The following is a 26,778-nucleotide window of genomic DNA, read 5'->3' as shown; positions in this document are numbered from 1 at the left end:
TAGTTGGTGAAAGTCTTTCTCACCTTCTCATTCTCTTGTTTTGTGCTGAAACAACTCGACCAGCTGTCCCTGATTTGCAGCCTGCTACTGTGTGGACTCTGCTGAATTTAGCATGCCGTTCTGTGCTCTAATCTGATGTGGCAAGGGACGCTCCTGTTCCGCTTTGCAGATCAGTTCCCCTCTCCTGGGCTAGGAGTGTTTACAACTGCAAATTGTGCAACACGACAAATTTTATTCACTTATGTTCTTTCCAGTGAGCAGTGAAACATGAAATTCCTGGACAGAGAGTGAACATAGCAGTTCCTACTGTCCCAGCTCAGCCTGACTCTTTAATGACAGCTTTGCATTCACTGCTTAACTCTAAAAAAATTAGGAGTAGTCATTCCAGCTAGATTTCACCCACAGGGTACTTAGGGAATGAGCATAAGAAACACAACATGCATAAATTTACTTCCCCCTGCATGATCTCCCAGTTTCTGGTTATCAGAGGCATAGAGACTTCCTGAGCTAGAGGTGCATTATTGCTGAGGGATGGTGAATGCGTTACAGCTATTCTGCTGAACTTGGCTAGCACAGAGAAGATGCTGACCAGGCAGGCACAGAGATGAAGGAATTGTGTTGTTTCACTGCCTTGTAATAAGAATTAGAGGAAGCTAGCCTACATTAGCAAGGCAGGAAGAGATAACCTTTCCGAAGCCACATAGCAAAAGCACTCTAGGTTTGGAGTTACAAAACACGTACTGGATTTTTTAGCTGGAGGAGAATACTGAGAGGAGGTCATATGCAGAAGACAGTGTATGGGCGCAGCAGAAAACTGTGGGCTGCAGCATACCACTGGGTTGCAGGGTAGTCTAGCAGTTATGGCCTTGATGTCCTTGCTGGCTTCTCATTCCCAAATCTAGGGATTGGATTGCTCAGAAAACCTTGCAACCATTCAGCCCTGTTGCTGCTCTTGTAAAGAGCCACACTTCAGTGGTGTACAAACGAGAGAAGGGTCCAGTGGTGAAAAACAGCATGGTGGAAAATGCGTGCAGGAAAATGCAGTCAGGAGCAAGGAAGGAAGAAAGGATGAGAGGAAGAGCCAGATATACTCTTATCAGTGGCGTACTGTTAAAATAGATCATCATATCTTCTACAGGAGAATGAGGTGTGTAACAGGCTGAGGACTTCATCTGTTGTCTCCATTAATCTTTCAAACTGGGAGTGGAAAACTTCACTATGAGAAACCAGCCCAGGTTTGGGACTGCATGTACAAGAGAAGAGTTTCCATTCAACCGTCTTCCTTGTAATGTGATTTTTGTCGCTGCTGATCTGGATCTGCTGGTAAACAGTGTTACCTGTTCAAACAGGTCAAAGCATGTGAATCAGGTCAGCTGAATTAAATAAGTGTTGGCCTCTTCTTAAATGTCTTCCAGGTTTAGTATCCTCTAAGGTCGCTGTTTTCTAGCTTTTACTTTGCTGCAGGCAAGCAGTGTAGCATTTCACTAGGCAGCTGGGACAATGAGATTGCACAAGAGCAGCAAGTAAGCTTTGAACTCCCAGCAGCAGGAGAGCTAGTAGCACAGCTGGTGCATCCAGCCAAGGCCTGGCTAGGATCTTGTCCTGGTTTAGATGTGAGGGAAAGTTGAACAAGATGCAGTCCCGTAAAGGAGTAAATCGGAGTGTAACAAATGCTATTGGATAATTAGCTCACTGTGATAGGTTCAGAGGAGCAGCATGCTGACATACCCAGCTTAACTGTTCACATATAATCTAGGCTGGCCTGGTCCCCGCACTGCAGTGTAGCATGTTTTGCAAGTGCCCTACCTATGCAAAATGCATCTTCCCTTGAAAAGAGAAGAGCATAGAGCACCTGTGTTGTAGAACTGGAGCATGTGAAGTGGGAGAGGAGGGATCAGATGCTCCAAACACATACTCTAGGTGTCAGGATACCCCGTTGCGTGGTCTCTTCTCCCTTACCTCTCTCTGTGTTTGTCTCTTCAGAGTGATTAGTACTGACACATACCAGAGAGCTGCCACCAGATAAAAATGAAAGGAACCTGAGCCTAGAGGATGTGTACAAAGATGCCAAGCAGAGCTTGCAAGACAAGGTCGAGAGTAGAGGCAGACTTTGCTAATCAGGAGGAGAAGATGGAGAACCTTACTTGCAACGGGTAGCTGGAGGCAAGTTTCTGCAAACAGGTCCTGTGGGCTAGAGGGAAAGCAGATGCTGTCATGCTCCTGTGGACTTCCATATATCTTGTTCAGGATGACAACATGGTGTAGTGCCCTCCACATCTCACCCATGCCTGTTTTCTGGGCCAGCTCTGTGGCAGCACTGTAATTCCTCATGGGAAGTTCTGTAGAGGGCTTTGACTAGATGTGCTCTAAGGATTTGAGGTGGACTGTTTTCTACCAAAAGTTTTGTCAAAAGGTCAGGGAGTCCTCAGTTTGAAAAAAAACCTGTGAAATGTAGTCTGGATGATGGTTTGAAAGAGACAGTTTCTAGGACTGTTATTTGGGATTTTTTGGCAAAAGCATTCTTTTCCTTTGAAGGATGCCATGGCATGGTATGTGACAGAAAAAGAGCCTGGTGTCTCCAGGCTGAAACCTTATAATAGGAAGACCTGGCTTTAATTCCCAGCCCTGCCACTGCTTTCCTGCCTCTTCTGTGTCTTCTGTTCCTTGTATACAATCACGATTAACAATGCTGTGCAGAGCTGTTATGAAGATGTTGCAATGAATACACTGTTCCAGTACTTGGAAATAGCAGTAGCAAAAGAGTTCACAGGAATAGAGGGGGTGGTAGCACGCTGCTTCTGCTGTTGGCTTTCCAAAACAGGTGTAGCCTGTCCGCATGCTTTAGTCACACTCTAGGTTCAGTTTTTTGAGGACTCCTGAGAAGCTGATCCTTTCCTAGCTTGAGAATCCAGTTTCCTGCGTAGTAACAAGCCGTTTCATAGCCTTTTAGAGAGGTGGAAATAGGGTTGTTACTGCAAAGCAAACTGAGGAGACATGTGAGGTAGTCTGACTGCTTTGAATGAAGGTGGATTTAGCCCCCCAATAAGTCTAGATTTTTCACATGCAGTGAAGCTATATTAATAAAATACATTTCAGATGTTTACTTTCCGGAGCTAAGAATGTCTTTTTGGAATGGAGAAAAGTAGAAACATGCATCAGGATTACAACAGATGTGCTTTTGTGGATGGGTGCAAAATCTATTCTGTAAGCAACAACCAAATAATTGCCTAGGAGAAGAGGAAATACCAGAATAGGGTTGTTTTGCGTACTCTCTCCACTATTCTATTAATATGTCTGTTAACCTCAGGTGATGCTGCTCATGTTTGTGATGTTTTCTATTTTAAAAAATGTTTTCCCGTTAAATGATTTAGTGAAGGTGGATTTTGTTAATTTATGTTGTTTTAATTTTAGAACAGATTTTATTAGGATGGACAGTGGCCCAGCATTGCAGGGACCCAGCTATAGCATGTATTTATTGTGTTTTGCCTCTTAATAGATCTCTGTTCCTCTAGCAGGAATTAGATTGTCATGTTTGAGAAGATTATCTTCTAAAACATAATTAGTTTAGAGCATAGTGCTGCACCAGCGTGACTCTCTACATACTTCTGGAGGGGGAGGGCAGGTGATGTCTCAGGATTTTTCTATTTTCAGGGCTCTGATCAGTGTAAATTGAATTTTTTTGGAGACTGGAACAGTATTTCACACTTCTGTCACCAATGGGCATGTTGAAAAATAGCAGGAGGGTAAGTCCCTTCAAATTAGGGGGGGTTCTGGCAGATGCTCTTATATGGCCTGAACCTAATGTTCCCGAGTGCTTTGTCTCCTGTGGTTAAGTGAGTGACACTGGGTCACAGTAACTTTTAGTTCAAGCATATGGGTCGTGTTGGTGGGTTTGTGCTTAGTGCAAGGAGTGATGCCCAGTGACTGCTGGTGCTGTAGCAGGTGCAAAGCTGAAAAGAGGAGCATTTGACAAGGTGTACTGAACACCAGCTGGCAAATCAGTGCAAAAGTCACCTGAGAAGTAACTTGAAAGTACTTCTGAAATTCGTATACATTTTGCTGTAGGCTTCTTGCAGTGTGAAGGCAGAACACACCTTTTGCTCCTGGATGTGATGTTTGCCAGATAAGTAAATATGTGTTGGCTGAAGCACTCTCCAAAATCTGCTAAGTGGATTAGAAGAACAAGTCCTGTTAGTCTCAATGGAATTTGGACTACTACATCCTCTGTCTGCATCTGAAGGTCTTTGCTCATTAGGGCTGTCTGGGATAGACCAAAATCTGTATAGTAATGGATTTTGGAGGAGCTATTTAAAGCGCCCTTGTTCTTTTCAGTGACACAGTTTTTAAGGGGATGTTAGGTCTGAATCTCCTCACAGTTACTTTGCCTGTGGTGTGACAGCCAGTGTCACTGCAGAAGGAGCTGTGAACAAGTGATTTTTCCAGCTGTTAGGAAAGTGCAATCTATCTGCTCAGATTTCTGGGGGTGACAAGACTCTGCTTCTTGTTGGTTTGACTTTGCTCTCAGCTGTGTTGCTATGTAAGAAGGATGCAAAGGAAAAGCATCGGCATGCTTTTTGGCCTAGAGCAGAGGTGGAGGTTGTGGCTTGCTTTCCAAGTACTTTGCTGAGTATCTTTTCCATGGATTATCCTTACAGCAGAGACAGGAAGATAGACAAAGACAGGTCCAAACAAACATCTTCCAGTGATCCTGAGTGGTGGGGTTTTTTGGCTTTTCGAAAACATGGGCTTGGTGTAACTCAGATCAAGGGAAATTTGAACCTTTTGCACATACAGTTCACACTTTTTGTTATGATGTAGCATTGTCCTTACAGGAAATAAAACAGGAGCGAGCCTGAATTGGAGAAGTCCTTGGGTTCTGCAGCTTAAATGGTCCTTCAGCACAGTCCTGGTAGCTGATGCTTATTCATTCTCCCCACTGGATTGTTCATAGCCCCAGGCCAAATAATCATATTCTCTCAGCTATGGCTTTTAATGTTACAAGTAAAAGTGCGTGGGAAAAGGTTTCTTTTTCCATTAGAATTTTCCAGGCTATGGAAAGATGTCTCTGTTTTGAATTGCAGTGTATGCCTGTAATCTCAATTTTACGAGAGTTGGAGACCTAGAAGAACTTTGACTTAGCTGAAAATCCTTTTGGTAGCTCCAAAATGACTTATTTTTAAATTGTTATCCCATTGTATTTGTTTGTAAAAGTTAAATTTCTTTTTAGAGGTACTGACTCCCGATGATTTGAATTGGGCTCAAAGAGGCACAGCATTTTTGAAATGCAGTCTCTTTATATACAGAAACCTAATCATAGGTTGAGTTTGGAGAACCAGTTTTGAAAAACCTCACTATGACTTCCAGAAAGCTGGCTGGATATGGGCTGACTTCCTGGGCTTGTTCTGCAATTCTAATAGCTTTGATTTCCTTCTGCCTAGCATTTCAGAGTACCTGTTTGCTTGCTATCTTAGCGGTCATTAAAAGATCCAGCTGTTGTATGCAAATTTCTTTTGGGCTTTCAAGTCATTGGTTATGTAAGCAGTAGGGAAAGACTAGAAGTGTCTACCTGTGAATTGCTCTGAAAGTCGGTACTGAGGAAGGCAATATGAAGTTTATCGTCTACACTGAAAGAAGACTTCTGGATATATTTGGAACTTGCAAGCAATTTTGTGGAGGATTTGAGGTCTCTGTAAATGCTGTGGCACAGTATCCTTTTCTGTCTGCTTTTCTCTCCCATGATTGTGTGAACTTTACTGATCCAGGGGAAAGTAAGAGTGGCTGGTGCCATTCCAGTCAAGGGAAACATGCACACATGGGAAGACTAGGCATGCTGCAACACCTTGGCAGCAAATCCTGTCTGCTACCAAGATTTAAACTTGGCTTTTGCTTCTGCTCTGCAGCCACTCCTGCCAGTCCTCTCCAACAGAAGCCTTTCCTCCTGTAGCCTGCTGATTGCTGCTGACAGTGTCAAGCTTCTGGCCACCGAGCTTCTTGCGTGTAGGAGGTGGCTTTGTGGTATCATGGCAAAATGTGGGCAAACTGCTGGGTACCGTTATTCCTTCTGCTGTTCAACCTGCTGCCCAGGTTCCACGCCACGTGGCAACACTGGCATCCAGGTGCTTGCGTGGTGCAGACATTCTCATCCTACTTTTTAGCTGTCTCCAAGTGAAAACCTCAGGCAGCCTGTGCTAGGGATACAGCTTCAGGTGCTGCTGATGCTGCTGCAGTTGTGGCTTTTTGTGTGTGTGCATGTAAGTGTAAGCTTGCTAGCGTGGGTGAAGTCTTGCAGCTGCTGTTCTGCCTCAGCAGCATTAGGACGGGCCATCAGTGCTGGGTGCATTGCCTACCATGTCTGAGTCTCAGAGGGAAGGTGAATGCGCTATGTCCATCTCTGTTGGAGCCATCCTGTGCTGCTCCGTAACACTGCTCTGCAATGGCATTCAGACTTCCCTCGGTGGTACACGTTTGTGTTTAAGCGGAGCGTGTGTGTGCACGTGAGCATGCTAAGGTGAAGCAGCAGTATGATAGGAGGTCAGATGTGTGAAGAGGATCTGAGAGACACGGAGTCAAGGGGCAGGGTTTGGCAGAGAGATGATTTGTCAGGAAGGACTGGAGTACTGGGAAATCATAACTTCTTGTGAGACTTGGTTTTTTGTTTGTTTTTTTTTTTTTTCCTCTGCCATAAAGACTTGTGGATGGAACCCATGCATGACAGAGACCAGTGCAGTCCCTTGGCTGCAGTCACACCTTCAGTAACCTTTTCTGGTTGCCAGAAATATGTTGTGAATCTGTCTGAGCTATAGGAACAAGTTGAGTGTCCTGTGAGCTCTGTGGATATGCATGAATGGTTTCTGTTCAGTAACTAAATTAGCAGCTAATTTAACAACAACACTTGGTATGTTAAGTAGGTTTATAAATAAACTGATTTATATAACTAATTTAATAAAATTGAAATTGAAGGACCAATTAACTGGCTGCAGTTGGCAGGTATTAAAATTCCTGACTGAGCTGGTTTGCAGAGCGGTTCTGTGGATACTCAGCTCACATGATGTGGATGACTTTATTGTCATCAGGTGTCATGATCCAGAGAAAATGCTAACCACCACTATGTAGACAATCTCCAAGATGAAACTATTCTGTCATGTAACAAACAGAAACATTTCAGATCTTGTGGGTTTACCGAGTTTAAGAAATTTACCAGGGAAAGTATGCTTTTGCATAGCCTGTCTTCTCAGAAATTAATCTGTGGGAAGATTATTTTACTATTTTGGACACTGACTTTCTCTGCATACATTTATTTCCCCCATACTAGGTGGCTCTTAATTATTGTGTGTACAATATTCTGGTCTTTAGGCAATTTCAGTTTCGTATTACAGCAGCATCTGGAACTTTTTAAATAGGGAGACACAAATATAAAAAAAAAAGACTAGAGATTGGAGCAACCTGTCAGTCAGTATGACTGTTGGCTTCATTTCAGTGCTCAGTTTTCCAGTGCTGGAAAGATCCAATATTCTGGTGTCACTTGAAATAAGAAAGTTCTGGGCCAAGTAGCTAGGCCTAGAAGATGGGGAGCATTGCAGAGATAACTGGGAAAATAGGGCAACAAACAATTTAAAAAGAGAAAATCCTCAAGTATTATGTCAGTTCAAAATGGAGACGGAATTGAACAAATCAATTGACACTGCTACAGTAGGAAATGCCAGTTTGAGGTACCTTGCTTGTTTTTTTCTGTGCTTTCTAATACGGTTTATAAAAACAGAGCTTGCTTCCTTTTTTCCTTGGATTGGCTGGACAGAGGTAGTACTTAGTATTTTACTTACTTTACTGTCTGAAATGAGCATCCTTTTTTAAGCATCCTTTCCTTAAGAATATAGCCTGAGGAGGATGGTAAGCAGATGATGGTTTAGGTGTCAAAGGCTGAAAAACTATCACATGTGCGTTGCAACACAGAAATGTACAGTAGAAAACATTAGCAGGCCACATCAAGGCATCCTCTGTGCACTGGGTCCTAAAGACAGGAGACAGCCGGGAGCCTTAACCTCATGGTTATCAAGGAAACCATTTGAGTGGCTCACAGGGAGTTACAAGGTGTGGTGGGAGCTTGGTGGCAGGAGGACCAGGTGTGCTCTGCATCCAGGCTCTGCTGAGCACACTCAGCCTTTCCTAACAGCAGTGTGTCTCTCTCCAGTTATTGTCTTCTTACCTGAAGAAGCAGTTACTTGTGGCATGTGAGCATTTGGTTATGACAGCTAGAAAGACTTGGTGAAGCTGTGGAAACCTAATTCATCTTCTTGTCCCAAGGCAAAAGAAGTACACCAAAATGATGCCTGGGAAATGAGGCTAATGGTGTCTTAAATCCAATGGTGGAGGCTGTAGGGTGACCCTGGAGAATCCATCCCTGCTTCATTCCTTCCCATCTTAGCTTCCCCCTGTACCTTAAACACTTGCCGTTGCAGGCTGAACTAATGTCTTCTTGTTGTCCCCAAGCTGTGGACCACAACTTGATGGCCTTTTCCTTTTGTTAACTGCCTTTTGTAGGCAGGGTGAACTGTGGTGACGCCTGTCTCCTTCCTCAGGCTTCTCTTTTCTGAATTGATTAAGCCAGTTTCTTCATCCTTTCCTGTAGCTTATACGTCGAAACCTCTGAACAGTCTTCCTTTTCTCCTCTGGACTCTGAATTTGTTTCTGTCTCAGCAGTGTCCAAAACTGGATGCAAGAGTCTGGCAGAGGCCTTGACAGAGCTGGATAGGACAGGTTAATCACTTCCCAATGTTTGCATATTACACTCTTGGAAGCTGCCTTTTGCAAAAGCATCATGTTGTTGACTCATAAATTTTCTGGTGCCCTGCCACCCACAGATCCTGTGTCCTAGTATGGCGACCTTCCCAATAATTCCTCATGTTTATTTGTGTATCGATTTTGATTTTTTTCTTCCCATATTTTCATTTGAGCCATCTGAGATTATCCTTTCATTTTACCATAATTGTTGTGAAATATTGCTCTGTTTCCAAAGAACTTCTGAGGACCTTTTTGACCTTGGAATTAACAACAACAACAAAAACCAAAAAATGTATTTGTCATAATAAATCTCCATATACTGAGATAGAGAGCCAGGAGTTCACAATCAATTTTATTATTTTGAGCTTCTTCGCCTGTTACAGAAAGGCACATTCAGTTTGCAGTGAGAGCCCCTGTCCTGGGAAGACCTCATGAATTACCTTGCTTAAACTTATTCCCTGTTTGTAAGTATGAAGAGTCCTTTGATTTCAGTGCCCTTTTGGTTTGGAAGCTCAAGAGATGTGACAGACTTGAGACCTAAATTTGTCAGAAATGTTGGAAATGAATTGTAATTACTCATTCATTCTATTAATGTAGTAAATCCCAGAAGCTTTTGCTGGATAGGAAATACTTATTTAATAGTGTTAGAATGTATCAAGAATAAAATGAAATGTGGAAGGATTATGATGTTTTAGTGCACTCAGCTGTACTAGTTTGTGCAGTGATCCTGGACAGAGTGCTTGGATCACGGTATCTGACTTTTTGCAGTGCTGCACAGGTCACAAGCCGTGCATGACTATGGACTCCCCAAGCTGTGGTACAGCTGTGGCTAGTAGCACGGGGCAGTATGTGTACACTAGCTAAAGTCCGTGTTTGGTGTGTGTTGCTATATGGAAAGAGAAGCAGCAAATGTTTTGGGAGCTGTATCCTAAACAGCTGTAGGAGTGTGTCTGAGATCATGATATTTCACACCTGCAGAGGAGGAGGAGGACCTTTGCAGTTAGAAGTTTTAGTGCCAGCAGCCAGCCCATGGTCCAAGTTTCTGGTAGTTCCTGGTGAGCTGTTTCAGCAGACTTGGTGCATCTGTTTGGTCACTATTTAAGAAAAGGGTACCTGATGGTAGCATTTGGGCTGTTTGGGTTTTTTGCCCCTCTAGGCTGTGTGCTTTCTGCAAAAGCTTCTTTTGTGTGTTAGCTGTAGTGCTTGCCAACACCTTTGAAAGACACCCCGTTCTCCATTACCAGGTTTTTAAAGAGAACAGGACTGAGGATGGTTGCCTTCTTGATAAAAGCAGAGGTATTTTCTTGTGTCAGCAGTTACGAATTTAAAAGACTGTAAAAAAAACTTTACAGAAGCAGACGTGGGACTTCCCTTCTACTTGCCCCCTCCTGCCCCTCTCGAGTAGCCTGCAGATGTCTAGCTGCCACTGAAAACCATGGAAAAATTTCAGAGGACTTTCTGGGTTTAACCAAAACAGTTATTGCTGCAGCTGATGCTTTGTTGCTTATGTTCCCTTCCAAATGAAGGAATTGACTGTACAGATTTGTGCTCATCTAAATCCAGCACTTTTTACTTGACTTGTTAAGCAAAGAATTTGCTTCTAGGGTAAAGCCATGCAGTCTAATGAGTGTGATAAGAAAATGGAGTGGGCAGAAGCAAGAAGTATTTTAAAATGGATTTTCCGGTGGCCAGATTTTTTGATAACTCTCCACCAGCAGGTCCGCACTGGTGCAAAGTCCCTTGTGATGCAGAAATATTCATTGCACCATTTTGCAGCAGGGGAGCAAAAGCTGTGGAGGTAGGAAAGGAAAATAAAAAGAGAGAAGCTCTTGAAAGAACAGCTTTGGAGTATCTGAGGATGGCAGAAAGGCTGAAGCAAGCAAATATTTTAATTAAAAACCAGTGCTGTTACGGACCCTCAGGAAAAGAATAGAACTGATGTTGATTTAGCTAGCAAGTTATTGATGAGGGGAGGGTGAGAGGATACCTGGTAGAACTAACCGTTTCAAAACCAGCAGGGCCAGATGACACATAGCCAAGGCTTCTAAAGGAACCAGCACAGGATACCATGAACTGCTAGCCAGCCTTTTTGAACATTCGTGGAGAACAAGTGAGATCCGAGAAAACTGGACTAGGCGAATGTAGTAACAGCCTTTAACAAGATAAAAGCATGTGCTTGGAAATTGTTAAGCAGAAGGTTTGAATTAAAACCATTTTGAAATGTAACAAAAGGTCAAACGGCAGCATTTATATCAAACAGTGTTTTTCAGCTATTTTAAATTGAAATTGAATTAGCCCTTTCTGGTGGTGGAGAATTGCAGGCCATCTTGTGCAGTGCTGTTGCAACGATTCCATCAGCAGAGAAAAATTATGCTAGGCTTGAAGTGTTAATTATTTTTATTTCATGATTGCTTGGGTCTGTTTTTTGATGATGGCTTTTAAAATGTGCAGTCATTTCATGGACCGTCGTCTGATGTCCTTGGATGCCTGGTCTGTGACCACAATTTAAATAAACACTGAGCTGCACCAAATACATCCTTGACACAATGTACTGAGGGTTTGCCCAGTAGCTTTTGAGTATCATGAGGTCATTCAAGATAAAAGATTGTGCTGACGAAACTTTGATGGCCTCCGGAGCAGAATTATGTGATCGCTGAGTAAACTGAAAACATGGGGCTGGATTAACTGGACCATAAGTAAAATTCTCTGTATGTTCCTTCCTGGATGCAAAATAAAGGTGCTAATAATATTTCTTAAGGGCCTCTGCAGAGGGGTGTTATGGTCCCAGGAGAGGCTGGATATCTCTAGCAGACAGACTCAGAAGGGAATTATGATTTGGATTGACATTTATTTGAATATCTTTCTTGCAAAAAGAGAACTTGGGAGAAGTCCCATGTCCCAGAGCTGGGATGGCTTGTCAGTTTCCATAGCCAAGGACAGGGAATGAGGGAGCTATTTGCCAGGGTGTACAGCCTTCAAATTTTGTTTTACTTGGTTTGAAATGTTTAGGAGTGTATATGCAATTGGACATACTAGCTGTGAGCCCGGTGTATGACTCAGGTTTGTACTTCTTAACCAGTGGTGCTGCTATTCTTATATTTGTAAACTTACACTTTGCTGGTGTGCACATTAGACAAGCAGGACGCTTGCCAGGTAGCAGTGCTGTCTGCTTCATCTGAAAGGTCTTCTGGAAGGGATTGTACAAGGGGGTTGCAGTAGAGGCTGCAAAGGATTGGAGGTTCTGGGTTTGGTACTAAGCTTTGATGCTGACCAGAGGACATACCAAGAGAGTGAGTTGTCTCCCTTGGATCTCACTCTCACCATTTAAGGTTGGGTGTGGAAGCACTTCCTTCCTCAATGCTTCTTGTCACCTGGCAGAGCATCAATACTGTCATGTTAGAAGAATCTGATACATCACTGTTGCAACTTGAATTTGATATTGAAACATTGACACCTGTTGCCATTGAGTCTGGGAGGTACAGACAGCCTGATTCTAAAAGACAAATGTGATGGTGGTTAGCATACAAGGTCAAGCATTGAGCATCTGGACATCAGGAATGGACCCTACCCTTCTCCTCCCCACCTTCGGAGCTGCAAAAAACTGGGAGCGTTGAATTGAGTGAGTTCTGGCTGAGCTTGTCAGGTGTCCAGCCCACCAAGGGCACATTCACCGACTCTGAAGCTTATTTGGATAGTCACGCAATCAAGTTGGTGTGTGAATGCCAGCAGGTCACACACAAACAAGCAGAAGGGGAAGACTAAGTCTGGAAGAAGGGGCTTGGAATGGTAAAGGAAGGGAGTTTATATAGAGCTGAAGTTTGTGCAGTAGGAAGAGGGGCTTCAGCCAATGTATCAGAACTAGCTCAATGTCCTCATATAGTGTGAAATCCTGTTTCTGAGTGCAAGAAGAGAGTAGAAACAATGAAGTGAGACACTAGCAAGAGTGTTACACTTAGTTTGCAGCACTGCTTAGCTGGAACACTGTAGCTGGTTAGGACTGAATTTTTTGGACAGTAGTGTGCATGCACATGACAAAAGGCTTTAATGTCCTCTATCCTTGGAATTCACGTGTGTACCCACAGTAGTTTATAGATCTCCACTGGGCTTACGGAGATCACAGTAGGGTTGATATGCAAAACTTCCAGGGGCTTCTAAAACCTCTTGGGAAACTTAATTTCCTTTTTGCATTAATTCCAAATTGCTCAGCAGGTTCTCAAGGTTTGACCCCATTTCAGGGTTTTTTTTGATTTATACAACAGTTTGAAATGCTATTCTGAGGGATGGTGATTTCATTCCTTGTTTTATCTGTCACAAACAGATGTTCTTCTGTGTAAGGTTCCCTAACAAAATGTTTGTTTGATGTGAATTTACTTTTCAACGCCAAGTGTGTTTAACAACATAGTAGGTATGACCTGTTCTAAACAGGAAATCTCTGTTGCCCTAGTAGGTTTGTGTTTAGCTGTATTTAATCATGAATGCTGCAGAGCCTGGAAAACTGGCATCATTGAGAGCAACTCATGTCTGGTATTGGTTGATGAGTATTCTTAGGGCGATGTCTAGGAAGATTCCTACACCAGCAAGACTCTTGTGGGCTTTTCTTCCAAGCTGAAATATTGCTGTGTCTGGAAAAATTAAGGAAGAGGTCATATTGACATTTCTCTGTCTTCACTGCGTTCCCTGTCCTGCTCATGTGTAAGGAGGCAAAAAAAAACCCCAAAGATGAGCTCAAGTAAAAAAGCAAGCTAATGCCCCTGGGAAAAGAGTAGCTACTAGAAAGGAAGGGGAGGTTTAGAGCTAGGGTTGCTTTGAAGAGCAAGTGAGCACCAATTTGGAAACAGAATCCTGATAAGGTGTGGTGGAAAAACACACCAACATAAGGATGCATTGTGTATTGTGGCATAGTGATGTGTGTAGTGTTTGAGAAGGGCTGGGTTGAGCTGCCATTGACCTGCAACACAAGCTAGTCCAGTGGGGTCCGTCACTGTTAATGACTGTGGTAAAAGACTGTTGCTTCCCTATTTGGGGATCACACATTGCAGGGTAGCAAATACCAGATGTCCTGTTCCAAGGAGGCAATTTTGTCTCAACGATTGTTTCTAGTTAGAAAGGTTAAAGACAGAGACTGATCTGAAATACCAACAGGGCAGCATTTTTCCCAAGATGATAAAAGGAGGAATTTGTAGGAGTTCATGAATATAAGAAATTGTTTCTTCTGTCTGTCGGGTTTTGACAGAAGTTTCTCAATGCCAACTTTATTTTCCTTGTATATGAGTTTGGGAGTAGCATTTTAATCCTTCCATGTATGAGTATTCAAAAAAACCCTGTAGGAGCTTTATAGGGGTGATATGTAGTATATTTGAAGGGATGGATAGCTTTGTTTTGTTACTGTTCTGTGTCACAATCCAGAGCGAGGTAAACTCTGAACTAATCCAGTGTCACAACACTGCATAGACACATGGCTCGTGGACCTGCATCTCAGATTTTACCTGAAGAGACATGAGCGTAAGGAGTTCCAGTACATGTTGCCTGACATAAAGATGCACATTAGTAATGATGTGTAAATGTGTAATGATGCAGGAGGGAGGCATCCTTCAGCAGATATTTGGGCTGGATAGTAGTAATGTAGCTTAACCCAAGACTTTGTATATGGTGTGTTCTTATTCAAACTTAAGTTTTCAGACTAGACTTTTTGGAGTGCAAGCCTCATGCCTGTGCTGTACAGGCCTTCTTGAGGGTTTGTTGTCCAAAAAATGGAGCTAAATCACTTGGGAGTCCCTGGGAAAGATCACGGTAGTCTAAAAGTACAGCTTGTCAGAATTTACCCAGCTTGGGGAGGATGAACAGTTCAGCCACTTGAATTTTGTTGCCCTGATTACCTGCTTTTTGTTTTGTTTCTGTCACAGTTTTAGCAGACATTCACCAAGCAGCTGCTGTTGTACAATATTGTTTGTTTGTTATTTCCAAAACTGGATTTGGAGAATGATGATTCACATCCCGTTATGCCTTTAAAATCTTTTGCACAATTCTGAGTGCACCAGAGCTTTTTGCTTTGGTGCTGAAAGTTACAGACCTTAAGCCGATATATTCTTACATTTTTCCATACATGGAATTGCTGCTTGAGTTGCTACTAGTTGCATTGCAGCTTTTCCACATAACTTCTGAAAAAGCATTGCCTTCCCTAGCCCAGGAAAACTACCCAGGGTGTTCACTTCCAAGGCCGAAGTATAACATGCCTATGAGATAAATCTTGCCATGCTTTGTTCTTGTTTTACCACCACATTTCATCCCACCCCAGAGCCTTCCTGCTTATCTTAGGCCATTTTAATCTTACCAGTCAGACCTTTGTAATCCTGGTGACTTTGTGAAAATGATGAGCTCTTGGCAGATACCTCCACAGGGGTCCTTGAGCAGATGTTTGTCCAGGACACTTACCCTGACAGTGAGTGTGTGTGACCATGTGCTGGAACTGCTGTGGGGAGGGTGACCTGCCCTGCCATTAACAAAATTACTTGACTTTCTAGGGCTCAAAAGCGCTGAAGAAGATCGGGTTAGCTCATTGTTGGGACTGCTGTCTACCCTGTTCACTGAGATGATTAAGAAATCTCTGTTCAATTGGTCTGAAGGGTATAAGTTCAGAGATACTACATGGCTTTCTTGCTTGACTAAATCTTCAGGTAATTGTTCTGTGACGCTTTTTGTTCCGATCCATTCCAAGTGGCAGTGTTAGTAGATGCCTATTACAAAGCTACTGCGATCCAATTTCAACTAACATCCTTCTGACTTCATACTTTGATCGACAGCAGTAACTTTTTGGTGATACATCATCTTTTTTTAAAATGTAGTCAGCAGGGGAAGGAAAATAATAAAGGCCTGTTGTACAGCGGATAGTTTTTGGGGTTAGCAGGGGAAATAAGAATCCTTTCTTCTGGCTTTGGATGCACTGAAACTGGCACAGAAGTCCACAGGTTAAAATCTTCCATACTTTGAGAGCAATAGCTTACCTGATCTGTGAGATTTCTTGCAAATCAGTTGAACTTAGTCACTTAAAATTCCTGAGGGGTCCTTGCTGGCATGCAGCAATCCCTTTCATGAACAAAACTGAAAGATGCAAAACATGCATCACCAGTTCATTTCTAGCACAGAGCGAAGATTTTCTGCACAAGGATAAACTTCATGAAAGCTTGAGGCATTCCTGCAGCACAGGGAGGAACCCCAGGGAGGACTTAGATGGAGAGCTCTCAGGGATGAGATGCAACAACAGGTTCGTAGCCACACTATTAGCCCTATAGAAAGACAGGAACAAGTCCCAGCAAGGTCATGGAGGTGTCCAGCTGTGAACTGCAAGCTGACCTGTGAAATGGGAACAATTTATTCCACTACTGGTCTTATTCCATATTCAGCACATAGTGGGGTTTTTATTTCTCCTGCTGTCAGTGGAAACATAAAAGCCTGTAAATCAGTGTAAATTACTCAGACAAAAGGCAACGTATTAATGCAGTCTGTTACAACTAAATGAGTTACACTTCTTCCAGCAGTGCTGTAAGCAGTGTTCCTCTGATTCAGCGTTATCTACCATCCTCCAGCATCAAGAGGAGGATGATAAATTCATTCCCTGTTTCAAAAGTGCCTGATAAATTATGGGAAGTCCTTTGTTTTTTATAGCTCCTAGTTGGAGAAGGGTTGGCTTGTGTATTCCCATATAAATCTCAGATAATAACCAAAAACTTTAGAGTGTCTTTTTGTTCGGTTCTGGAAAGACACACTGCAAGAATCTGGCACCAGATGTGCCAGGGTGAGTTTGTTGTCAGCAGACCAAAGATCAAATTCTTCACTGCCATTACCTCTGTCAGCATCTGTGCATCTGATTTGAGGCAAACAGAGTGTCATCTAAGTGCCTTGGTTGATTGTGGTAGAGAAGAGGTGCTTCCTCTGCTTGCCATGCTGGCTTTTGAGAGCAAAAGCCATAAATAAAACCAAGCCCATGGGAAACTTGTAGCTCATAGGTAACCTAGAATAGCTTCCATTTCCTTTTGTTTCAATGACTTGTTGTAATGTTCGTCTCTTGTCCTCTGGGTGAGTCCCTCGGATAACCTGTCTCTTCTAGTCACCTGAATCCAGTCTTTCTCACGAAAGTGGTCCAAGTTTGGGAAGTTGCTTCCTTTTTCTCTCTTCTTTACAAAAGCTTGTTGCAGGGGCCAGGGAGCATCTCATCTGGTGCAACAGCCCTGAAAGTGACTTAGGCTCCTCTGAAGGCTGCAGATGGTGGGTTAAATCTCCTGTTGGTATCCTCAGCCCCTGCTAAAATCAGACTTGTGCTGCCTGTGTGTGCAGGCTGGTGTTTGCAGGGCTCCTCATGGCAGGTGGGTTCAGGTTTCCAGGCTCTGAGAATGCCAGTCCCAACCTTCTGCCTCGAAGGCAGCTGAGGCTGAGGCAGGTACCAGACATCTAAGGAGCTGGGTCACATTGGAGTGAGGAATCCCACTTTCTTCTCAGCACTTGGCCTGCTGGACCATTACCATGACAAAGGAGGATTATTGACTTTCATAGTCATGATGCCTTTGATTTGAGGCTCACTTTGATTTGGGGCAGTAGTGTTTGCTGGCCCAGAGAAGCAATGATCTCCTCCAGGTGAAGAGCAAGGAGAGAAACACACTTTTGAGAAGGAGGAGGAAGAGGGAAAGAATTGGCTGAAGAGGCTGAATGGAAGCCTTAATGGATGCAGTTAGTCGCTGGGAAGGGCCCAAAGCAGCCCATGATTCCTTAAGACAATTAAAAGCAAATTGTCCGGCTGAGTGATCCCAGAGCAAGGAAGATGCTCCCCCAGACTATAATTCAAGGGGCTGAATGGCCCTCAAAAACTGAGAGCAGAGAGAAAAAAACCAGAAGATGAGGCAAATGATGGAACAGATGTGAGCGCTTTTGTTGGGAAGACTTGGAGGCTAGCGGGATGGCGATAGGCTAATTTGAGGCACATAATGCCAGGTTCCTTTCATATGCAGAATAGCACTTTGATCCAATGTGGATGAAAGTGCTGAAAAGTGGAGAGGATGGCAGGGGGTCTTTTGTCTTTGACAAAAAAGGCATCTGCTGGGCTCTAACCCCCTTTTCCCCACCCCCTTAGCCTAGCAGGCCACTCCAACAATGCTAGCAAAGGGGACAAGTGTCTCCTGACAGCTGAAGAAATCTCCAGGAAGAGAATGAGGCTTGCAGCAATATGTATACCAGAGAGCTTAATCGATTTTTTCCACAGTACAAAAAGGGAGAGGGTTGGGGGAAGACAGAGAGATCACAGTGGAAATGGGAGGTGGGAGGAAAAAAATCCCTTTCTAATAAACTTGTAACTTTTGTTCTCCGAATACATCTTTTCAGGAGATGCTTTGATGCTAGTATGAATACACTTAATGGAGCAGAGTAGGGTAGAGTTGCTGGGGGGGAGGTGTGAAGTAAGGAAGAATAGTTTTGCAAGGAGGATGAATGTGGAGTGATTTCTGTGGATTCCAACACAGGAAAGATTTTGGAATTAGTAAAAAAGTGCAAGGCAAGAGGTATCTGGAAGACAGATGCATATGTTCTGTACCACCTGTTGGAGGAGCTCAGTGTAGCACAAATTCTTGGTTTTGATTTCTAAGCAAAATTGAAAATTTCTCTTCAACCTTTCCTTGTTTTCTGTTGTTTTCTTTACTCCTTGGACTTATTAGAAATGAAGAGACTGCAGGATTGAATGGGCAGCTAGGAAGGTAAGCAGTATTTGTGCCAAGCAAATACAGCAGTTGCAGATCAACTGCTGATCTGGTCCCTGCTTCTCATGCTCTGTCGACTTTCTTCAGCTTTTCACATCTGGTAAACAAGACTGCGATCCGATCTGCTGAGTTTGATGGCTGTGGTCTTCCTTAAGTATCACTTTGCACCTAGTCTAATGTTTTCTTAGAGAAATAATGACAGATAAGAGTTATCAACCTCTGAGGAAGACCCATCTCAGCAAATTAAAACCTTTAAGAACAGTAGGTTCAGGAATCTGCCTTCTCTTTAGATCCTGACAGTGTTTATCCATTCCTATTTACTGAAGATAACCTTCTCACCAGGGCACAGCTTTAAGCAACACCTGGTACTGCAAACAGCTCCTCCCTCTTTACCCCCACACGCCTTCTCTTTCGGCCGGGGAATTACAATTCCCCCAAGAAGGTACGAGTGATATAGAAATGGAGAGAAGCTATCACATTCCTTTGAGAGGCTCTACACACACACTGATGCCAAATTGTAATCCTGTGTAATTGTTCAGTAGGTGTGCCATGATCCCACTCCAGCAGATGCCACTGTTCTGTTCAGACCAGCTGATGTGGAGAGTATTTTTGACAACAGCATCAACAGCATCTCCTGCCCTCCAGCTGTGCAAAGCCTGATGACATGAGTTACCATAACTCATTAGGGATGGCTAATTGTCAATGACATTGATGCTCTTTTGATTTCTGTACATTTGTCGTATCTTGACGTTTCTTGCTCCCAGTGCTTGGCCTGTGGTTGAGAATGGTGCAGAGGGACTTGAGCTGCTGCTGCTGTCATCAAAGGAGCTGAGACCACCTCTGTCCCTCACAATGCCAAGGTGAAAGTACCCTCTCTGGGTGGGCTTCAGGTGGTTCTTGTGTGACTTCTCTCCCAGGTGCTATGCACAGTGATAGGATGCAGGTCTAGATCCAAATGGGGAAAGGTGTTGCTCATGGGGAAGTCTGACCTGGCAGGGAAGAGCCCTCTGTTGTCCTCCATGCCAGAGAAAAACACCTCATGCAGTGCCATGCAAACCTGCTGACTGGGCTGTGGGGTCCATGGCAGCCTGCTGGATGCTCCGTCCTCAGGCAGTCGTGGTCGGGATGGGGTGTAGGAGTCTTAGGCAGTAAGCTTAGACACTTTGTTTGTTCTTTAAGGTGAAACATGAACCACGTCATTGTGAAAGGTCTTTTGTGCTTCTATAGCTGGGCAGGCAAGCCCTTCAGCTGCTGCCATCCTGAGATTTCTTCATGTGTCCAGTATCAACTCTCCCACCTCTACACCAGAAAGATGTACTCTCAGCAAAGACAAGAGAGCTGCCAAAGCTGCTTGACCAGGACAGCTTTGTGTCATGCTAGCAGTAAGGTTAGAGATATGAAGGGAGAGGGGGTGAGTTGCCTGTATTCCTGTGTAAACGTATGCGGTAATCCTCCATAACTGCAGGTAGTGATTGCAGTTTTAAACCTTGTTCTTGAGACAGGTTTATTTAGCTGTTTGCAGTTTACTGTGTGCTAGTTTCTTATGGCCAGTCGGTGGGCACGAGGGAGGAAGATGCCTGTGTGGCTCGGCCTGGCTGGTACGGTCCAGGCCAGGTCTCTTTGGAGGAGAGACTGAATCTGTTTCACCTGAAGCACACTGCAAGGGAGGAGGGAAGAGATGTGTGTGGAGCAGAGGGTAGCACGCAGAGCAAACAACAGCAGGAGTGCAGGCTGTGGGAGTACAGCAGAAGAGGAAGATTTGCTTTGTTCTCACGTCTCGCCCAGCAGGCTGGTGTTTTCTCCACAGAAGCCGGTTACCCTCTGCTGGTTTGTGTTCGGATGAAAATCAAATGGTAAAGATTGCAAAGCCTCTTTGATGTGCTTGCTCTACACTGAGGCAGAGCTACCTGACCAGCTGAGGAGACAGTCACAGGTCTTATTCCTGCTCTGTGGACAGGGACTGTCTGGTCATTGTTTCAGAGGCTCTAGAGTCTAGAAAGGGCCATATTGCTTTAATGGTAAATTGTCCCAGCGGTTGCTGCTATGGTAGTCAAGTAACTTACAAAATAAGCCATTCTCATGGAAGTGCTTTTGGCTGGACTGATTGTACATATGAGATTTTCCTGGCATGACCTAGCAGTCCTGGCTGTCGAAATCCCGCATTTTCAGCATGGATTTGGCTTGTCTCTCAGTGAATCTTGTCTGGTCATTAATATCCATTAGGGCTTCTCTGTGTGGGAAGTGAAGCCAAACAAATGGAAAATGATGGCTTCAAGTGCAATAAACCCCAGCCTGCATGCAAACTTTTGTTCAGACATAAAGTGGTTTCAATTTGTTTTTGTTTAATTTACTTCCAAATTAAACGGAGGTCCTTTGCAAGATGGGTGCTACTTAGTTGGATGTAACTTTCCTGAGTGTCTACCTGCAGGTATTCTTTTAATCAGGTGCAGTTTGTACCAACAAAGTGAATTCTAGCTCTTTTTAAAAACATGAGATGGGAGTGAATGTTGCTATTCATGAACACCCTTCCAGAACTAATGCTAAGTAATGGTGCTTTCATATTCAGTTAAATACACAGTGGTTTGGATGCAGACGGGCAGCTCCAGCTGTAGGGGGGACAGCGTAATTTCAGGTTTGGTGAGATCTGCACTTTCTGTAGGAGATGGATTGTTGTGCTGGGCGAGGGCAAATTGCACCTGTTTGTTCCCACATCTGCCCTGTCCTGTAATCCCAAGATTTGGTTCATAAAATATCGGTACATTAAGAGTATGCTTACTCGTGTGAGTTTCATGGTGTTGGTGAATACCTCCAGTTCCAGAGTGCTTTTGATGGTGTTTGAGGCAAATATGCAGGAGGAGTTAATTACACAGAGCCCTCATCAGGCTGCAGAGTCGCCAGAGCCTAGAAAATAACCTTCCCAAGAGTAACTTTTGAAATGTGTTTCAAGACTTCAGCAATATCTCTCAACTTACATCCTTTAGAAATAAAAACAATAAGCCAGTAGGTAGTAGGAAGGCTTGTTACAGTTGTCTGGTCTTGGTGTGCAAACCAGCAGTAGCTTGAGTAGGCACTGAGTTCAGGAGAGATGGCAGTGTTTTACTTGGCACATGCTGACGGAGAGCTGCTGTCTGCGCGGGCGAGTAGCCAGCTCTGCGCCCCACCGGTGTGCCCACTGGCATCCCACGCTCAGCCTGGGGAGTTTCTGCCCCAAGGTCTTCCTTGGCTCCCTGCCTTTCCAGGGCTCGGTGGCTGCCTGCTGCAGCAGCTGGAGCAGTGAGGGAGAGGTACAGAGGTGCTGCATTGTCTATTTGGCTCCAGAGGCCCCTGTCAAGTGTTGCTCCAAACTGCTCTCTTGTGCCTTTTAAGTGGCCGTCATCCTCATGGGGTGTGGGTTGCCCCAGGCGGGAGGCAGCTGTAGCGGCAGCTCTCTCTGTGTCAGGCCCTGAAGCCACTGCCCTGGGAGAGCCATGCTGTGCTGGAGGTGGGGAAGCAGCAACACCTGGAGGAGACCTCTGCTGATCTTCTCCCTTTCCGGTCAAGGGAGAGGCTCCCTGGGGGTAGGAGCTGTGGCAGCCACACTGGTTCAGCTTGAGGCGAAGGGAATGGGAGTGTTTGCGTTCCCAGGTGAATGCCGAGGAGGAGGAGGGAGCGTGGGCAGCCGCAGCCCCCATGCCTGCGGAGGCAGTCAGCTAGGGGAGAGTGCTGAGCCGCTGCAGGGCCGCTGCCCTCAGACTTTGCCTGCAGGGAGGGAGAGTGGCGTGTCCCCTGGCAGCCGTCATCCTTCCCTGGCCTGCTCCAGAGAGCCATTCCTGCCTGAAATAAACAGCGTGTGTGGGAGAAGGAGACACAAAGCAGAAAACGACAGCATTAATGTTCCTTGTGGATGAGGAAGAAATGGCAAACAAGGAGAAGCCATGTTTAATTTAGGTAGGTGGCTGAGGAGCTGTGGGGGTAAGAGCCTGTCAGGCCCTATGGCTCTATGGTGGTCAGGCAAACTGTCGTCTAGGGGAGCAAGATTGCCCCTATTTCAGTCTGCCCCTTTGTATCTTCTGTATTAATCACGTCATGGGCAAAACCTCCTGGAGTTACGTGTGGTGAGTCAGTTCCCTGTGAGCAGGCCCATGGGACCTGAGGTGTGACTGTCTGCAGACCCGGAGGAGGCACGGGTTGGTGACACATGGACTGGTGCGCTCGGAGAGGGAGCAGCTTCAGAGAGCCCTTGGCAGGCAGCTGTATGTCTGTGACCTTCTCAAGGGGCGAGATGAGAACTCACCAGGAACTCTGTCTTTTCCTCCCTCTCCCCCTCCCTCAGGTGGTCTTTGCTTTGAATCAGACTCTCTTGCAGCAGGAGAGCCTCCGAGCAGGCAGTTTCCAGATCCCCTATACGACAGAAGACCTTATCAAGCATTACAACTGTGGGGACCTCAGCTCCATCATCTTCAACCATGACACTTCTCAAGTGAGTCTTGCCACTGCAGCCCTTGTACTACGCACATGTCCCCGTAGTGCTAACCCCTGTCTCACTCACGCTCACCTCTCCTCAGGCAGGCCCTTTACAGGCGAGGGCCAAGGGCACGTTGCTGGCTCCTTGGGGCGTCTGCTTTCCTGCGCCTCCTGTCTCAGGAGTCTGCACCATCTCACCCCTGTCTTGCTGCACGCAAGCAGCGAAGGCGCACCTGGCTTTCCCTTTTGGACAAGTGCCGTGTTTGCTTTAGCGTCAAAGGTCTATGAGTTAATCCTTTATTTTCTTAAGGATCCTGTGGAATTACGCTAGCTTAGGTATGAGCGAACTTAGCGCCAACAGAGAGCAGCAGCAGGCTCTTTTGTGCAAATAGCGACAGAGAAATGCACTTGTGACTTGGACGCTTGTGTAAGGCTGGGCAAGTTGCAAGCTTTTTAATGTCCCCTATCACTATGATTGTGTACTATGGGCAAGGCCGAAAGAAGAGAAATGGAGTGAAACAAAGAAAAGGTAGATTTAGACTGACTGTTAAGGAAAAGAAAACCTTCTGAGGCCTCACAGACTTGGTTTATGGAGATGGTTTCCTAAGCAGCACAGTGGAATGCAATGCTCTGATCTTTAAACCACGGGAAAATGCCCAGCAGGGACCAATTTGGCCTGTTTGGGCTCTTAGATTAGCTAACCTCAAACTGAGACATCAGGCCTCTCTATTCTTGTCCGTGAGGTACTGCCTGGCAATTCGTGTATATCAATGAAAACATAGGCTCTGGCCTCACAGTGCTGAACAAGTGGGTGTTGGTACCTGGGCTTTCCTGTGGAATAACCATTTTCCTATGGCCTTTTGAGATATACAGTGCAGTGCTGCAGAGCTGGAAATACTGTCATGGTAACCCTTGCTTCTCTGGCACTGAGCTTTGCGCGTGTGTTGTTACCTTCCTGTCCTGCACATCCTTCAGCCTGCAGGTGCAGGCAACCTGGTCATTAACACTACTTAGCTCTTACACAGTGCATGTCATTCATAGATTTCAAAGGGCTTCTCAAAGGAGGCCAGCACTGTAAGAGCATAAAGATGCTGCATCACTGTTCTGCTGAGGTGTTACAGACTGTAGACAGCTGGTGTTGTCTTGAAGTCCTTGGAGAGAACAGCACTTGCTGAGACATGCGTGTCTCCGGGGGAGCACCTGCCCTTTGCTTGCATGGGGGGCTCCACCACAGGGCACTCTCCCTCACAGCGGAGCTGCGTAGTAATAGTCTGCAATGCTATCAGCTTATGTTTTTAAGCAGAACTTCTCTGTAAATTGTATTTGACCCCCTGCTTGCCCAGTAGATGACCCACTGTGGGCTAAGAACCCTTTGGAAATAGTAATAGTCTCTGAGTGGCTCCAGAGCCTCTTCAGCTCTGCAGTCTTGCAAGGGAAAGCACCTGGCTTAGTGGCTCTGCTCCCCAGAAACCACTGCTTGCAGGCCCTTTCCTTAGCAGTCCCTGTAGCTGCAATGCCCAAAGCTACTTGTCAAGAAGCCAGGATGGCTGCAACTCCAGACCCACGTTTCTCTCCGCTAGCAAGAGGTCAGGGTAGTGTGCAGCCACAGCTGTCCTGGGGGCCCCAGGGGAGGAAGCCAGTATTTTAAAAGATACCTTGAGGACAGGGGAACTGGAGGTGGTAATACTTTCTTTCCTGACAAAATCTGGCCCTCTTTCTTTGGAAAGTTTGGGGATGTTTTTGTTAACTAGTTCAAATTGCACATTTATTCTTTGACAGCCTGAGGGCTCTGATACCAGTCAAACTCTCTGAGTGTAATTATCATTATAGTTATGTCATACCTATGGCAATTTAAGGAAGAGGTATGCAGCTAAAGATAGCCAGGGGCAAATATTTACTTTCTTCAGCTGAGCAATCAGGATTTGGGATCTACAGTGTGGCAAACTGAGAGTATTTGTTGACTTTGCATCAAAAAAAATTCAGCTGGCTGGCTTAAGAAATGATATGTTGAGAGAAATGAAGCACTTAGAAGTTTGCTGAGTCATTTTTTAGCTTTCTTTGGGTTTTGTCCTACTGGATGTGCCTTGATGGACAAGGCGATTGCCACATTCAGTGATGGAGCAAAATGCCTGTGCATGATGGCTGCTTGTGAAATAAATGCCCCTTTCATGAAGACATTTTTTTTTTTTCCTACCTTAGGTCCCAAATTTCATTAATGCTACACTTCCAGCCCATGAACGCATTACTGCCCAAGAGATAGACAGCTACTTCCGTCAGGAGCTCATCTACAAGCGAAATGAGCGAATGGGCAGGAGGGTGAAGGACCTGCTGGAAGAGTACCCAGACAAGAGTTTCTTCTTTGCATTTGGAGCTGGTATGTGATTGAGGTGCCCTTCAACCTGAACGCATTCTTCCCACATCCATTAGAAGCTTTTTAAAAATGCTTGCCCCTGTTTAAAGAAGGGTCAGTACTTTTACCATGGTGGACACAGAACACAGCTTTGCCCTGATAGTTGTACCCTAGTAGGAAAGCTTTTTCAGTGTAGGAGACTGTTTTTCTTCAGTATGCAAAGACCTCACAGTGTATACATTGATTGCAATATTTATTAGTTACAGACTTATTTGTTATATGCATAGCCAAAGATACTGAACCAACTACAGTGCAGACACAAAAGGAACAGTTCTTAGACATACATGTTTATGGTTTGGCCAACCAAAGCAGAAGGGTAGGAGAAACAGGGAGCTGAGATGAAAGGTAGCAAGTCAGAGGTTGCACCAGTGCTTGAATAAACCTTTTAAGAACACATTGAAATGAATAACATGCCAAATTGTGTGAATGTAAGGGCTCAATAAATGCAAGGGGAGAGGCAAGGCACACTTTCACCTTTCTCTTCCTGCTGCAGCTCCTTACCTGTTTCACTGCACTTCCACAACTACAAGGAAATTGCGTCTGCCGCTATTTTGGAGCAGAGCATTGGGCCAAGTTGCAGAAAACCTACTCCATTTTCTGCCTCTTAGCAACCAGCAGGAATCTATAGGCACATCCACCAGCACATCCAACTCAGTGAGGCTAACACCCACACTTCAGACTAGGGCTGGGTGGACAGTGTAAACAGAATTGGTTTGCCATGACTCCTGTCCTTGTTCTAGCTCCAGTGAAGGGAAGAAGTGAGGATTGGTGTTTGAAAAGGCAGGTGCTAATTCCCAGAGAAGTATTGCATCCCCTCCACCATGAACCATATGGGCCTTGGGAAGGGGGGAGAACTGAAGCTGGTGTCAGGATCCATGTGATGTTTTCCAGTGTCAGTGGCTACTGCTTTAGTGAGGATTGAAGATCTAGACAAGGCAAGGAAAATGTTTACTTAAACACTCTTAAAGCATTGGTATTTGAAGTCTGTGAGAATCTTCTCACTTGCAGCAGGGAGTCATGGTTACAAGCTTATCATAAGAAGGGTCTTGTGTGGACCCTTGTGAGGACAGGGAGGTAACGAAAGGTGGCTGATAATGTCTGTTCAGGCATGCGCGAAGAGTGTCACATGCTATCTTCCTGCAGTATCCCTGCTCTGTGCAGCTCTCTGTCGTGAAGGACAGTGAAGCAGGCATAGGTTATGTGGATTTTGCTCATGTCTGTCTGTAAGACCAGGGCTTTGCTGTAGTCCACTGCTGATGTTCTGATCACACTTGTCCCTGCTGGACTGATGTTCCTGAGCAACACATGTCAGCCCTGAGTGCCAGTTGCATCGGTTGCAGGTAGCTAGTCTTCTCTCAAGAGGCTAGTCACAGATGTTGAGGCTTCAGTAACTGGGTCACAACTGAG

General features: G+C 44.9%; 1 protein-coding gene across 5 annotated transcripts in view; it reads left to right on the top strand.

The window, feature by feature from the left end:
* Window positions 1-26,778, top strand: part of TRABD2A (TraB domain containing 2A) — a 78,205-nt gene that overhangs the window by 29,080 nt on the left and 22,347 nt on the right. For 4 of the 5 annotated variants that reach the window (XM_050913164.1, XM_050913170.1, XM_050913165.1 and 1 more), the window contains 2 exons: window positions 22,831-22,977; window positions 25,161-25,335. In XM_050913164.1, the coding sequence (XP_050769121.1) occupies window positions 22,831-22,977; window positions 25,161-25,335 (322 nt within the window). The remainder of the gene's footprint in view (window positions 1-22,830; window positions 22,978-25,160; window positions 25,336-26,778) is intronic. The other variant, XM_050913167.1, reaches the window with a different exon arrangement.

The sequence above is a fragment of the Gymnogyps californianus genome, chromosome Z (assembly GCF_018139145.2).
Source record: "Gymnogyps californianus isolate 813 chromosome Z, ASM1813914v2, whole genome shotgun sequence".
Classification (NCBI taxonomy): domain Eukaryota; kingdom Metazoa; phylum Chordata; class Aves; order Accipitriformes; family Cathartidae; genus Gymnogyps; species Gymnogyps californianus.
Note: the sequence above shows the minus strand (reverse complement) of the source record. Positions and strands in the feature narration are given on the sequence as shown.